Source organism: Anabas testudineus, chromosome 1 (genome assembly GCF_900324465.2).
Source record: "Anabas testudineus chromosome 1, fAnaTes1.2, whole genome shotgun sequence".
Classification (NCBI taxonomy): Eukaryota; Metazoa; Chordata; class Actinopteri; order Anabantiformes; family Anabantidae; genus Anabas; species Anabas testudineus.
In genome coordinates this window covers 21840620-21857352 of record NC_046610.1, presented here as the reverse complement: position 1 = coordinate 21857352, position 16733 = coordinate 21840620, and the positions used below count along the sequence as shown (strand labels likewise).

The window sequence follows — 16733 nt, the reverse complement described above, 5'->3', positions numbered from 1 at the left end:
ATGTCTTTTTACCAGCATGCAGGCTGGACAAACCCACACATGCACAGACAAAGCAGCTGACACAAGCCATCATGCTTAGTCCATGGTCATCTGAGCGTGCCCTACTGCTGCAGAAACACAATTCCACCCTGACTCAAACATATACAGCACTTCTTCTGGTCCAAAATGATTGATTCAAACTATATCAGCTGTTTTATTTTGTAAGCGTTAATGCTACATTCAGTTTACGTGTAGCTCCACAATTGCACCAACACAAACAGGAAAAGCAGTTAAATTAGTTCACCCACTAGTACAATGCACAGGTGTAGGCGCACACATACACAGGAATCCACACTGAAGGCTGATATCTGGCACACAGCCTGTCCCATGTTCTAAGCTATTTGGGCGTGTAGCGTGAAAAAGGACAGATAATTGGGTTTATCACTGCCGTATTTTTAGTTCCCATTTCTCCACACGCAATTTACAAAAGACTGAAAGAGGGTGAGGGGGAATCTAAGAACTAGAAATAGAGAGAGAAGAGGAAAACAGAAGGGGAAGGAGGAGGGGAAGCGAAGGAATAGAAAAAAGAAAGAGGAAAAAGGAATGGGCCAAAGAGATGGAGAGTGCAGATGTCCAGGTTTTTTGGTATGTGTGTGTGTCTGTGTGTGTGTGTGTGTGTGTGTGTGTGTGTGTGTGTGTGTGTGTGTGTGTGTGTGTGTGTGTGTGTGTGTGTGTGTGTGTGTGTGAAGGAGCAGTAGTCTTTCCACCCTCAGGCGTCAGGGAGGGTAGATGGAGCAGAACGAGTCCTCTTGATGACTGCAGGGATGCCTGACAGACCCCGATTATTTAGTAGAGCAACCTGAAGAAACTTCAGCAAAGCTAGGAGCCCGATCTCCCACCACGACATAGACCTCTGTTAACACTGACAAACATAGCAGGACATGAGAACATAAATCTGCTGCTTGTTTCCTGGTTTGAGGCATCATGTCAAGATGATGAGGTGAGATAAACAAACTGTTAGAAGATGCTAGTGATTGATTTCTAGGGCAAAATCACAATTTAGTCGCAGTCACCATGAACAAAAACAAGACTAAAATACAAAAATCACTAGCAGCATAACTAAAGTTGACCTGATGTCTCCTAATGTTTTCAGTCTTTATGCTAAGCTATGCTAACCATCACCTTGCTGAGCCTTCATATCCAAGCATATGTTGCTGACATGAGAGTGGTTTGAAAGCTCTCATCTCATTCTTAGTAAGAAAGCCAAAAAGCACAATGTATAAACTATTCCAATGAGGAAACTGAAACAATGTGGTCAAAACTAAGCTGGTGATAAAAGAACGCTGTTCATCAAATGTAATACGGTACGATTTTCTGTGAAGAGTAAACTGAACATGTTAGTTTGCAACTAAAAGAGGGAATGATGTGAGCAGCAAAGACTTTATTCACTCGATGTTCTCAGCTAAACTCCACCAATAGCTCTCTCTCATCCTAGCTCGGTATCAGCACTTACTCATACGTAAGTTGTATGTAAGTCGTGTGAGGCGTTCAGGGACTCCACAGAGCGTTTTGGGAACACTAAGATGCTCTATGTCATTCGCAAAACCCTTTTTCTGGATGAAATACTGGACGAGTACTGGATGAAAACTGCTGATCTGAAAATGTGGGTTCCCTTAAAGTAAAGCTGAGGCTCTGCCAACAGAGATGGGATGAGGTGAGGGTGAGAGTGAGAGTGAGGGGTAACTGTAGAGGATGGCTAAAGAAGAAACAGAAAGAGCCCCATTAAAACGCACTGTCCTGGAAAAAGTGCTGCTCTGTGGAAAATAATGACACTATTCAGAAGTAAGTCAGGGATAGAACTTATCCCAGTATGTAATTAAGCTTTCATTACACTTAAGGATATTAAAGGTTATGCCACCTAAATATTGTAATGCAGTTCTGCATGGTTAGTTATGATTAAAATGTTACACACATTAAGTTGTTCACAAATGTCTTGTCTCTTGTTGCACATCGTAATATAGTTATGAATTGTTCATACTGTATGTGTAAAGCATAAACCTGCTCTCTTCTCATTTGGGCAGTTGTTATTTTATTTTATATGAGCTTGTTCACCATGTATTAATGGGCGAAATGCAAGTTGAGGAACGTGCCGTGTTTGCAATCACTGTCTTTTGGTGTGTGTGTGTGTGTGTGTGTGTCTCACTTGCACAGAACGATATTACATCACAAAATCTAATACTACAGTATGACAGCTGGTCTGCTCATGTCATCTTCTGCATTTTCCCCAGACACACCAACATCACATCTGTCACCTTTTTTTTTCTGCAGTCAACCTCCACTGATAGGTTAGAGCAGTTGGTAAATATCTCTTACACACACACACACACTGGAGCGCTACAGTAAATATGTGTATTGTCAATAGCTGTCCACTACAACAGAGGCTTGTAGTATTTTTGCTGATGTGCTGACTTCAGGAATCAGGGCTCCACTTTTGCTGAGATAAAGGATTTGGGTCAGTTAAATCTTATCATAGTCTATTATGTGTGTGTGTGTGTGCGTGTTCGTTCATGCAACAGAACGAACAGCACATAAAAAGTTACAATGTCCTCTGTCTTCAGATACTGCTGGCAGTGGGAAGGAGAGGGTATTTTCACCTGGTGTTACCTTTTTTACGCATTCTTCCGTGATGGAGCATAAGCGCATTAGTGCTGTCAAGCACATTTCCTCTTTTGTCCAGCTGAGGAGGGAGGCTCACTCATACACTCACAGCCACACAACCAGCAGATTAAAAAACAAGGGTTCAGTGTGTGTGTGTGTGTGTGTGTGTGTGTTTGAGGTTTGACTGGACACTGTTCCTGCAGCTACCACAGAAATAACACTCAGACAATAGTTTATTTCACCTAATCACAACATCCCACACCTCCTACAACATACTGTGTCAGTGACACACTAATCTATTTTTTCCTCCAGCCGCTAGCTCTCAGGCTGAGGTGTACGGTACATAACTTGCTGGATGTCACACTGCTACATCTGATGCTCTCTAAGATGGAGTGACTCTTTACCCTGGAACCTGCCCTGTACACAGTCGTTACACTTCCACGAGGAGCACTGCTCAGCTTGAAGGCTACAAGACTACCAGCTCAAGCTGGAATTTAAAAGGGGCTGGATTATCAGGTGGAGAAAACGTGACAGTGAATTGCATTGTGGGAAATGCAAGGACTAAGAGTCAGGTCAACTTTGCCTCCGTCGCTTTTATTTTGACAAAATTTTCTGCAGGCTCAGCAATCTTTATAACACATACCAGCTTATCCGTACATACATAAAAACTGAAGCTACATGTAGCACCTCTGCGTAATTTGCTGCTGGACGGTGTTGGTACCACCATACTAGCAGTTGTCCATGTCCAGTTTTATTTATTGAAGCTGTCTGTATGAGAGCTGATGGAACAGCAGGGTTAGAGAGGCAGAGTGTTGTGAATTGCCATAAGCTGTGATGCCCTCGTGCCAGTTAACTTGACTGAAGCACACACACACACTTCCATTATGGCAGATTGAAATCTCCACTGGGCCGTGTAGGAGAGTAATGTGTTAGCTATATGGCCCGAGCTGTGAGGGATTTATGCACATGCTTAACCCATCAATAACAGCACAGGATAAGTCTCTCATCGTTTTTTTTATAAAGGTTTTGTGTTTGAATTTTCATAAGGGTCATTGTCTTTATTAATCCTAAGCACTGTATTGTATTGTATTGTATGTTTTACCTATGTATCAGCTCAACAAAAAAAAAAAAAAAACCTCTCCATTCCCCCGGCCAAGATGAATTCGTACTTGGAACTGTTAGCCACTGAATGTGCAATGAACTGTGCATGAGTGACACGCAGAAATGTCTGAAAGAAGAGCAGTCTGTTCGTGTCTTCTCCTCTTCGTCGCTTTCACACCCAAGCGTTTCTCTCTTTTCACTGAGACCTTGGGTGGCGAGTGGCCTGCGACATGACTCTCCTCTTACTGTTTTGGCATTTCATAGAAAGTGCACCCAGTCCAGCTACAGAAATACTCTTAGTGTGAACTTATGTCACACAAACCTACAAATACTGTACAATATATGCATCAGAGCTCAACACTTAGACAGATGTTGTTTTTCAAACACTGTTATATTTCACAGAGAAACAAAATGCCAAATGGAAAGTCAACTAACATTACTATCAATTCTTATTCTTTAGGGTTAATTCATACTAAAAGCATGTTTGTGTGCAGTTACTGGAACTTCCTGCACCCACAGTCCCTTCTCCAGAAAATATGTGTTCACTGTGCAAAATGATTTGTGTAAAATATCTTTCTGCCTCTTCACAACTTGACTCCAGATAAGTTCTAAACACACATCACAGAAAATTAAAGCAAACAGGATGGACAGTTTGGAGTGCTAGAGAAAAGAGTCTGAATACTTATTTACTAGTGCATGTAAGAGATTTCAGTTTGTGGTTTTGAAAGCTGGCAGATAAAAAGCATATTCCAGGGATCAAACTCTCACTGTATCTCTAAATTATGTTCACTTAAAGAAAACACGTGTCTCACATGTGGTTTTGTTTACATTCTGATGGTCGTTTAACAAAGTAGCACCGACAGAACTGACGACATCCAGGACAGACTGACAGCTGGACGTCAGTGTGAGACATGACGTGAATCTTCACCCGTCAAGGATCTCTCTCTCTCTCTCTCTCTCTCTCTCTCTCTCTCTCTCTCTCTCTCTCACCCCTCGCTTCTCCTTGTGGCTTCTCCTCTGGGCAACACGGGGTTTCATGAAAATCGTTCCTGGCTTCTTTATGGACTTTCACCACCAGTAGTTACCCCGAGGAACAAAATCTCCACCGTGCGTCCTCCACTTTGAGCTGCGCCAGTTCCTTAACGCACCAGTACTTCTGAGCACTTCGTTAGAAGACAGCGAAGTTATCGCTGGTGAGAGTCCATTCACAAAAGAAGAAGTTCATTGTGGTGTTTTGTTATTTTGTTTGTTTTTTTAACCACAGTAACAGCGTTTGAATCATTTGGATCTGGATCGGGAGCGGTTTGTGACGGAGGCGGCGGCGCGCTCAGCAGCTCAGCTCCTGTTGTATTACGCTACGAAAAGAAAGGACCAACATGTCACCTTTGACAAATAAACACTCTCTACAAATATCCTCTGTATTATTATTATCAGCCTAAGTTTAATCGTGTCATTCCTGCGCTGCTCAACATTTCATCAACAAACAGTCGGAGCCGGTGTGTGCCATCCACAGCACAAACAGATAGCCGGAGTTGGAAAAGAGAAGAGGGAGGGGCGGATTATAAATACGGTGGGTTTCCACGGTCCATAGTCAGGACTCTTCGTTTTGTGGAGACCGTTGTAAGAAAATATCAAGTTTGTGCGGCCAAGCGGGAAGGAGATGTCTACCACCGCTCATCTCCTGCTCCTTATTCTTGTTCTCACAAGTAAGCTGTTTTCTTTTTTTATTCCGACAACTTCCCAAACTGTTGTGTGTGTATTTCACGATGATTCACAGAAATTAAGTGTTTTCTAAACAGTAGCAGCGTTTTCTTTGAGATTCGCCCAGTCTCATTACCGTGCGTAAAAACACTAGACGCTGTCCACGGTGCTGATAAACACAACTTAGTCTTAAAGAATACACAGTGTAAATGAACCTGCTGTGTCGTACACACACTTCTACACACGCACTACAGCTGCTGGTCTCCCATACGTTCATACGATCAGCGCAGTAAAGTTAGGTTTAAGTCTCAGTGAACTGCTGAGGAGATCAGTTATCCGAAAGTTGAATTAATGACGTGTCCTGTAGATTTTCACGCACATATCAAATCGACAGAAAACTGAATTTGATGTTGGCTTGCAGTAAAATGCTGCGCCAAGCTCAGTCTGTCAGAACTTAATTAAATTTTAGTGTGAAAAATCCCTTTAATTAAAATTTGCCTTTGACACAATGCATGAAAACATAGGCATCCTTTGTAGGGCAAAATGTTTCAGAGCTGTACTGTAACTGCATACTGCCCTGAAACTAACCTATGTGGGAAAAGTTTGTCAGCATGAAACAGTGCAGTGCAAATGTATATCCTTATTTTAAATAAAGTAGTAGTAGTTTACCTCAACTACACAGATTTAGGCTTACTGCCACTTGTGTAATTTGTGTTTATTTGTAGAAACATTACCTTTAATTTTATACAAATAATATCAAAGGCATGACCTTGGTGCCTTTGGTAAATATCCTTGTTTTTTATCCTATTTTTTCTAAGAATATCAAAATAGATTTCACTTTGTGTGTGGTTAGTTCACATATCTGAAAAACTTGTAATTGTCTTACTTGATATTATTATTATGTTCTTTTGTAAAATTTGATTCCTATTGCTGGTGTAATGTTTGATCATCTCTATGATAAAAGACAGAGACACAAATTTAGAGGAGGGAGCACTGTGTGTCCCAAACAAACAGGATGTGCCGTGTGTTGGGTTTTTGAATCACAAGCATCCACAACAACTTTAACCTCAGGGTTTTAAGAACCCTGTGTGGCGCTCGTACTCTTAAAATACTTAGGTAAAAGCTGATGGGCTTTTTGAATAATTTACAGAGGGCTTATTTTATACATACCTCCAAGAAAGCATCTCCTGTCTTTTAGGCAGAACAAGTGTGGAAGAACTTCCTTTTATTACCCTGACCTTAATTCAAGTGTTTATTTCATGGAGTGCTGAGTTTTCTATCCTTTACTTATGAAACTGCTTGAGCGTCTAAGCTCCAGCTTTAGCTTGTTGGCTGGTTAAAACACAAAGTTAATACCCACTCTTCAAATCTGACTGGACTCTGACAAACATTGGGTATGACAGGAAACACAGTTGAGCATTAGTCTGCAACATCCATCAGGACAAAGATACACCGAAATCCAGGTCTAAATTATTTAAACGACATAATACATTTTCGTGGTGTCTTCCACCATGTTGTTGTGAGGGTTTATTATTTCCCTGAGGGTCTGGAGATTTGACCAGACCGTGTACTATCAGGTATCATGTTTGGTTGTGTAAAACCTTCAGTGGCTCCAGAGAAAGCTGCACAAAATTGAATGAATTAAGTAATAAAGTAAGTTGTGAAAAAATATATCTTATAAAAATCAAGTATCAGTTGTGGCAACAGTTTAAACACTTTTCTGCTACCCAGCGGGAGTGGAACATTGTTGGAGCTCGCTAATGAAAATATGGCACAGCATCAACATCAACATAGAATCTTAAGGTTTTTTATGTAGTCAAACCTCTCCAGAAGGTCTAAAATGCAGCAGCACATCACACCATTCAATTTCTTTGCATGTACAATATACAGTGGCAAGCAAAATGACGTGAACGTTTCGGAATACCATGGTTTTCTGCATTATTTTTATCATAAAACATGATCTGATCTTCATCTAAGTCAAGAGTATTGACAAATATGATGTGCCTAAAATAATAACACAAAAAAAAAAAATCTGATACTTCATGTCTTTATTGAGAACACTACTAAAAAGCTCATAGTGATAGTGGAAAAAGTATCTGAACCCTTTGAATAATGACCTCAAAAAGAGCTAGTGGAGTTAGACATCAGCATACCTGGAAGAAAACAGTTTTGAGGGTGTGGACTACAGCTACTTCGACTGACAAAAACCACTCTAACCTTTTGAGTTTGCCCTGCACAAAAAGAATATGCTTATGTGAGGCCAAAATAAGCCTTCAGAGGATCGACGATTAAGTATTGTTGATTTACATGAAGCTGGAAAGGGTTACAAAGTCATGTCAAAGACTATAGAAATTCACCCGTCTACAGTTAGACAAATGGAGACACTACTCTAAGAAGAAGTTGACCACAAGAGCACAACAAACACTCAATAATAAGGTAAAGAAACAACCCTGAGAGACAGACAAAGATTTGAAGGCATCATTGGAACTGGTTAACATCTGTGTTCATGAGTCTACAGTAGGTAAAACATTAAATTAGCAGGGTGTCTATGGCAGGACACCACAAAGGAAGCTGCTGCTGACTAAAAAGAACATTGCTGAATGCCTGAAGTTTGTGAAAGATTACATTACTGGCGAAATGTTTTGTGGACTGATGAAACTAAGATCAAACTATTTGGAAAGAACACACAGAACTACATTTGGTGTAAAAAGGTCACTGCATGTCATCATGAAAACGTCATGGTAGAGGAAACATCATGATTTGGGTCTGCTTTGCTGCATCAGGGTCTGGCCAGCTTGCAGTGATTGGAGGGAAGATGAGTTGCTAAGTGTTTTAAAATAATTCTTCAGGGTAATGTGAGAATATCAGTATGTCAACTGGAACTCTGTACACGTTGAGTGATCCAACAGGACAATGACCTGAAAAACACAACAGAATGACTTGAGAAAAACAAAATCCTCCTTTTGGAGTGGCCAAGTCAGAGTCCAGACCTCAACCCAACAGAGATGCTATAGAACGACTTTAAGAGAGCCACACGTAAGACGTCCAAAGAAAGCAGCAGAGCTAATGCAGTTCTGTAGGAAGAATGGACTAAAGTTCACATACTTTTTCTTGCCACCGTATATTAATTGTTGAAAGGGTTTATACCATAAAAAACACAGTCACCCCTTCTTTCCCATTATTCCCCAAACTACCAATCTACTCTAGGTTTTCTATTCATTGCAGATTCTACATACTAAGGGTGTGATTTGTAGTCTTTAAACTAAAGAACACACATGTTCACACACTAAAACCATGTCATGCTGGTTAGATTAACTATCAACCAAGACCTTTCTTTTCCTCCAAGAGATTTTCTAGGTTCTAAGCCTCTGAAGTTAAAGTAAACTGTGGGTTAAAGATCCATTAGTTCTAATAGATTCTTTTGCTTGTGCCTTTTTTCTTTTTTAACTGCTGAAAACATTTGCATTCATCGTGACATGAACAGTCGAAGCAGTGGGGTGCTGCTGAAAAAAGAACATCCATGCTCACTCTGCTTTCACCGTGCGCAATCTTGCGACAACAGACAATCCATGTGGCACAGAGGGGGTGAAGCAGTCCAGATATTCAGCACTTTGTGTGCGGTTGTCACTTAGTTTGACAATGTTGACACAGTGTCTGCGAAAGCCAAGAGAGCGGGTCAAAACCGTTTTGCTTCTGCGCTATTCATACAATCGCTTTTACATAACCTATCATTTAGGGCTGAGGGAACACAAAGCTTCAGGGATCCTCTCACAGGGCTGGATGCATGACTGGATTTTTGTCACAGTCTTCCCCCACCCCCCACCACATGTGTTTTTTTATGGAGAACACGTGATCCGGCCCTGATGGCCTTTGGTAAATTGACTTCATTTAGAGCCAACTTGTTTATTATTCATGATGACACCGTGCGCACACAGGAGGTTGTGACATGTTTGAAAGGGAGACACAATACCTTTGTTGCTTGTAAATAAAGAGGCACGTTCACATTCACATTTATTTCCTTATGAAATTCATTTTTAAAGCAGCAGCAGCTCTTTCAAGGTGCCTGGATTGTAAAGATATTTTCTTACAGCATGTTTACAATGTCGTGATCCAAATGTTTTTGAAGGCACTGGGGCAGAGAATGCAGAGGAGCGACTGGTGAACTACCTTTTGGGTCCAGAACGCTACAACAAACTGATCAGACCAGCTGTCAATAAGAGCCAGCAGGTCACCATCTCTATTCAGGTGTCTCTGTCTCAGCTCATCAGCGTGGTGAGTATCGTTGTACCGTACATACACGCACAAATACATACCATCATGTACCAGGATCAGGACCAGCCCCTGTAAGCCGTGACAGTGTGACAGCGAGTCAGCATGCACAATATAGAAGGACCCTGAAACTGGAAGCAGTTGAACGGAAATGACAAGACAACATTTTTCTTGCAGAATGAAAGAGAACAAATCATGACGACCAACTTGTGGCTGTTTCAGGTACAGTCCAGTCTTTCGACACTGCCCCGTTAGTTACAGTATGTTTGTGTATCTCCTGTAAAAGAGTTCATGAACCCTCTGTCGGCAGGAGTGGAATGACTATAGGCTTAGATGGGACCCGGACAAGTACAACGGCATCAAGAAACTACGAATACCATCCAAACACATCTGGCTTCCTGATATAGTGCTCTACAATAAGTAAGTGTGTAGATGTTATCTAACCAAAGAGGACAACATGTTGTAGCATTTAACTTAGGTGATCATGTTGTGTATATGTGTGTGTGTGTGTGTGTGTGTGATGCAACAGCAACGAGAGATTTCCTAATATTGCCACCCAGACTTCACAGGATGCTGAACTGAACAGGTTTTTCTATGGGGATTTTGTTATTTTTATGTAATCTCTTGTCATTTTTCCAAACCGTTGCTGAGGTACTGAGGTGTTGGGGATTAGTGATTAATCTGGCTGTATTATCACTTCAGCTTGGGTCTGATTGATTTTGTCACTCTGATAACAGGGGGGAAAGGGTAATCAGAGCCAACCCTTTAGTTAGCTGACTCCAGAAACTCTAATTTGGAGGATTAGTTTGACATTTTTATCATGCTAATCATATTCTTGCCGAGCGTTGAGAGAAGACTGATGCCATTCCCAAAGCTGGCCGACAAATATGTTCACGTAATAACGCATCTCGTTGAAATAGTACACAAACAAGTGTGAAAGTGTCAATTTGTATCCAAACACCTCTCGCCTGGAGCAGAATATTTAACACAAAGGCGATGAGAGGGGTATTGATTGTGGTATTTTGATTGTTTGATCGTTACTATGAGTGTTGATTGTAAATGCATGAGGGGAGGGTGATGGTGGGAGAATATGATCACTGAGTTAGTCTGGTCAGGAGCCTTTCTCTGTATTCTTTTTAATCTTATACTGTTCCAAACCTCTCACAGTGCTGATGGTGTCTATGAGGTTTCCTTCTACTGCAATGCTGTTGTCTCCAACACTGGGGACATTTTCTGGCTCCCCCCGGCCATCTACAAATCGGCCTGTGCCATCGAGGTGCAGAACTTCCCCTTCGACCAGCAGAACTGCACTCTCAAGTTCCGCTCCTGGACGTACGACCACACGGAAATTGACCTGATCCTCACGAGCGACTTTGCCAGTCGTGACGACTTCACACCTAGTGGAGAGTGGGACATTGTCTCTCTCCCCGCACGCAAAAACGAGGACCCCAATGACATCACCTACCTCGATATCACCTATGATTTTGTGATCAAGAGAAAGCCGCTGTTTTACACCATCAATCTCATCATCCCGTGTGTGCTGATCACGTCGCTGGCCATCCTGGTGTTCTACCTGCCGTCTGACTGTGGGGAGAAAATGACACTGTGTATCTCAGTGCTGCTGGCCCTCACTGTGTTCCTGCTACTGATATCAAAGATAGTGCCGCCGACCTCTCTAGCTGTGCCTCTCATAGGTCAGTGCTTTATATGTTGTTCTGTGTGTGAATGTGAGAAATAAGAGCATGTGAACCTACACTGTACAATGTCTTTTCCATCTTCTTTCACTATCTCTAAGGCAAATACTTGATGTTCACCATGGTGCTGGTCACTTTCTCCATCGTGAGCACTGTCTGCGTCCTCAACGTGCACCACCGCTCCCCGTCCACCCACTACATGCCAGACTGGGTCAAGCGTCTCTTCTTAGTCCGCCTCCCCACCTTCCTTCTCATGAGGCGTCCAGGGGCTTCCAGCGTTCGCGATAAACTCCGCCGGAAGTATGCCGACTGGAGCAGCACCGGGAAAAACAGTTCCCAGAGCGGCAGAGAGAAGAAACAGTACTCTAATATCAGACTCGGAGGGATCAGAACAGACAATGACAGCTTCTACGTGAACGAGGATTTGACCAACAAGCTTTGCTGGAAGATGGGAGACATTCCAGATGGAGGTGGTGGGTTTTCAGACTTGCGGAGACCCGTGGCTGGTGCTGAGCGGGATGCAGAGCTGGAGGAAGCAGTGGATGGAGTGAGATACATCGCTGAACACATGAAGACGGAAGATGATGACGAAGGGGTGAGCAGACGAAAAAAAAAAAACAACAGAATAATAATTATGATCAGCAGAAGCGGTAGGATCAGATGATTAAAAAAATTAATAATAAGAAAACCTATAAGAGGGAAGAGAAGGAACACAACTGCAGATTATTCAGATGTGATATGCCACAGTGATGAATAAGTAGATTTGTAGAGGTTATCAGGGCAAGATGAGACATGGAACGTGTCTGAAATCCTTCAGTATTTGTTTTGTCCTCGTGTGACTTTAACTTAACCTGTCAAACATTAGATACATTAGAACACACACTCATACAAACACAATGTGAACTCTGCACTAAAGCTATTCCCAAGTCTGTGGCTCTGGGCTTTTTAACTTCCAAGAATAAAAATGAACATAAAAAAAAAAAAAAAAAACACTCCCACACTTAATAAATATTACAGCTGTAATTGCTCATGGCAGGTTTATTCCTCCTGCCTGTATCACAGCCGGCTGCAGAGTACTTTCAGAAACTCCACAGCCACAGCAGCAATTAATGAAACTTCTTTTGACGTGCAAAACTTTAGACACCACTCACAAGCGTGCGTTCTTTTGAGCTGAGAGGAAAAACATCATGTTTCCCCAAAGGTCTGTTCCCACACACACACTTCATGGATGTGATTTGATCGGTCTTAACACCCGTAATAGTCTTGTTGCTCTGGTTCCAGATCATTGAAGACTGGAAGTATGTAGCTATGGTGATAGACCGTCTGTTCCTGTGGATCTTCATCCTGGTGTGTGTAGTAGGAACGCTGGGGCTGTTCATGCAGCCGCTGTTCCAAAGCTACAACACACCCACCGCCGACGAAACTGAGTGAGTCACACACTGAAGCACACGGTTACCGTACATCACAGAGCGGAGGCCTGTTGTTTGAGTGTAACAGGACTTCATTCCCATTTAACATTCTTCCTTCCTTCCTTTCCATTTTTCCAGGTATGGAGATTTCTAGCATTTCTTCTGATGTAAGACAGGAAACAACCAAAAGAGCCTCTCTCCTAGAAGCTGAGAGGCTGCAGCAGGTCTGGCTCTGACCCATCTCTGTTAGATGGATGTGATAGATAACCAGCCTAATCACTGCAGCCTGCTACTCTGCTGTGCTTCCAGCAGTGGACTTCAAACAGTGACCTACAGAATTCATACAGCAACACACTTTTTTTTTTTTTTTTTTTTTTTTACTGCATGACTTCTGTTTCTGATGGACTGTGACTCCATCCAAGCTCCACCACCATCACAGGCTTGACAGTCTCGATTTATTTTTCAAATCTTAGAAAGCGTGCGCACGTGTGCCGACTCCAACCAACATGGTTTTGTCATGCAGAGAAGAAGACAACAGATGCAGCCAGTTTCTTTCCCATGTTCAACTTTCACAATGTAAAGAACAAAAACACTAAAGCGATGAACCTTCCTGGCCACGTGCAGCGCGTGGTTCGTTGTGGACTGACTGTGCTGCCTTTTCTCTTCATGAAACTATTAATGCACCACCTCTCTCGCTCTGTCTTTCCCTTCTGCTTCAGAGCCTTGTGCCTCATCTCCACCATCCCACACTCCGAGCAGTGTCCTAGCTGCTAATGCGTCTTCAGCTCCTGTTGAAAAAAGTGTGTATCCCACTCGCTTTCTCTTGTTTCTTTATTTTTCACTTGCTTGTTATTTTCTTCCATTTTGTCTGCACATCACAAGAAAACTGAAAACCAGAACATAGAAAATGCAAAGGAGTCTTCAAAAGAGACATAGACACACTTTCTTTGCTTATTGTCCTTCACTGGTTGAAAGGAAATGATGAACTCCACCTCCATGTTTGTTTCTCTACAGCCCTCTCTATTACAGCTGCCTTAAACTGTGGTTGGAAATCCTGACAGAAGATCAATTAGGACCAAAATAAACTGAGGTAGCACATATTGGACACTAACTGTATCTGAATCTAATATGTCAAATAAAAAGCTGTGAATTTTCTGTGGGTGTTCTCAGTGTTGTTCCCTCAATAAATAGTGCACCTTTTGTTTTTTTTGCACGTCTTTTAAGATTTACACCGACGAAGTTGTCTCTGACAAGTCAAATCTATCTGTCTGTATGTTCATTCGTGACACACGATGTCATCTATAGCATCGTGTTCATCGGGGTCAGTGTCGCTCTTTCTCTTGTCAAATTTTATGTGATTGTGCAAATGTTTTTTGTTTTTTTAACACATTCACAAACGTGAACTTCTCTATTAAGTGGAAGAGAAAGCACTGCCTTGCTTTAGTGGCTGAGATAACTGACACTCTGCAAACACTTAAGCTGAGTCCTGACACTTTGGGATAAAAGCAAGTGCTCTGCACTCAAAAAGAGGGGCGCACAAGGTCGGTAGGGAACGGTGGAAGTATTTTTATACTTTTCAGAAGTCGACACAATGACTCTAATGTGTCAGGTGTGACGTGCTTCATCTGGATGACCTCAAACGCATTTTGAACTTTTAGCAAACTTGTTTTCTTCGTGCTTTGATCAAACAGCTCAAAAGACAGCAGTCAAACAGCTGCGTGTGGCTTAAACATGCATGCGTGTGTGTTTACATGTGTGTGTGCTGAGCCTGAGTCACAGAGTCTGTACAAACTGTATCGACGACATAGATTCTCCATAAGCAATACAGCGGGGATCCTTCTGTAACCGCGTGTGTCGTGAATATGTGGATTTGATTCTGCATCACTCTCCATCACTCACCCACTGATTTGTTCGACAGGCAGCCAACAAAATGAGAGTTAGCATCAAGATGAGATTAACAGTCATACATTATTTCTTAAAATAATTTACCCAGTGTAGCTGATTTTCCCAGATTGGGAGGATTAGGTGACTCTGACTTTACTGATCTGTCTCGACAGCAGCTTTCGATCAGCCTCAAACCATCAGTCACACTGTTACTTTTAAATCATCTCAATCAGATATAAGATGATGACTCACTTTAACTTGCCACTGTAGTTCTGCTTGATGGTGAGTGAAGATACACACACATGTATTTTCTAGCACATAAACATGAAGGTAGCCACATTTTATTGTAGATGCAGGTAACACTTTATCTGCTGTAAATAGGAGATACAACTTCCTCAAGAAGCTACATCTTAGTGAAGCCCTCTAAAAAAAAAAAGACATAGCAAATGAGAAAGGAATGAATCCTGTGTACGTTTTGTATCGTGATCACCACTAGATGGCAGAACTGACTGAACTGTGGTTTTCTACCATTAGTGGTATTCAGTAAAAGCTATACCTGGAGCTGGGCCAACAGAGCTCATCTACGCTGCTGCTGCGCCCCTCCTTCATCCTCTTCTCTGTACGTATTCACATATTATTACTAGTTACGATTTTGGGTCTTTCTCCGGACACTTCTTTTATTTTAATTCAGGATCATTTCGAGTATTTTCGATGGTCGTGGTTTCCAAGTTTCCAACGTTCTCCAGCTACTTGTGTCCCACCTACTGCTGATTACCTGGATCAGGTGTGTTCAGTAAATCACAAGCTGTAAGATGCACCTGATCCTATATTTGTATTCAGTTGTTTTTATACTTTTTTATTTTTAGTTTGTCATATCGTATTGTGTTTGACTTTATTATATATTGTGTTTTATACAGTTACTTACTTTTTTTTAAAATTTGCACTCATGTTTTGTCTTCATACTCTTTTTCCACCCAAACACTTTTGTGTCTTTATTTACAGCTGCTATAATTTCTTGTTTTTTACTGTACTACTCTATGTGCCTTAAATTGCCCCTTGGGGACAAATAAAGCATTTTAATTTGAATTGAATTGAATTGAATTGAGTTTGGGAACCACAGTCCATGGAGCTCTTATTATAATACATTTTGAATTATTGTAGAGCTTCTCACTCTTTTCATGACAACTCTGTTGTATAACCATTGGCAGACAGCTATTATAGATACACTACTGATGTGCTACCCTAAAGTATAATAAATTATAAAAAATAAATGTAACAAATTTCAATATCATTTATTTAAATAATTAAATTCAAAGAGTGAAACTATATTATATAGACTCATTACAGTGATATATGAAACTAATGAAAAACAACACTGACACAAGCTTATGTGTCAATGTCACTTAACTTAAAATTGTCTGCTCCAATACTTTTGCTCACTCTGTGTTGTGTGTGTGTGTTATTCTGAATTCATTTTGAGTCTTTCGTTGTTCTTTTCTGGCTACATGGTATCACATTTTGATTGTACCTCTATAGCCATATAGTTACCTTTATGTGACCTCTGGGAGTCAGAACTAGGATGCAGTTGTCACTGTGTAAAGTCTTTCCTAAGTTCTTAGTGTCAGTGTTCAATCAGTCCTCCATTAGTCATGTCTAGACCTAATAGAATCTCAGTCACTAACCCTGATTAGAAGCTTGCTGCAATCTGAGGGCAAGTACAGTTCAAGTCCAGCGTGTGGTGAATCAGTTCTACTTATAACAAAGACCTTCCATCTTTTTAACGGATCAGGAGATGAAGGCTCACTCGTCATCGCCTGTGCTTTTCCTTCACTAGAGCCTTGAGAACGGGGACAGATGAGATGACTGTGGGACAGTAAATGACAGGAGCAAAGTGTGAAAGACAGCGCATGTGCCTGACAACACATGCATCTTTGCATACAATTAACTGTATCTGATACTGATATATGATCCGTTATGGGGGATATAAAATTAGGCCTTTTAAAATTAATAACCCTTACATTTTACTGTTATATGTATG

At 41.4% G+C, this 16733-nt stretch overlaps 1 protein-coding gene across 1 annotated transcript; it reads left to right on the top strand.

The window, feature by feature from the left end:
- The first annotated feature begins 5398 nt into the window (after positions 1-5398).
- Positions 5399-12965, top strand: chrnb5a (cholinergic receptor, nicotinic, beta 5a). The gene is made up of 8 exons (XM_026359694.1): positions 5399-5444; positions 9566-9711; positions 9886-9930; positions 10019-10128; positions 10876-11402; positions 11504-11997; positions 12684-12829; positions 12950-12965. The coding sequence occupies exons 1-8, from the start codon at positions 5399-5401 to the stop codon at positions 12963-12965; spliced, it is 1530 nt and encodes a 509-aa protein (XP_026215479.1).
- The last annotated feature ends 3768 nt before the right edge of the window (positions 12966-16733 follow it).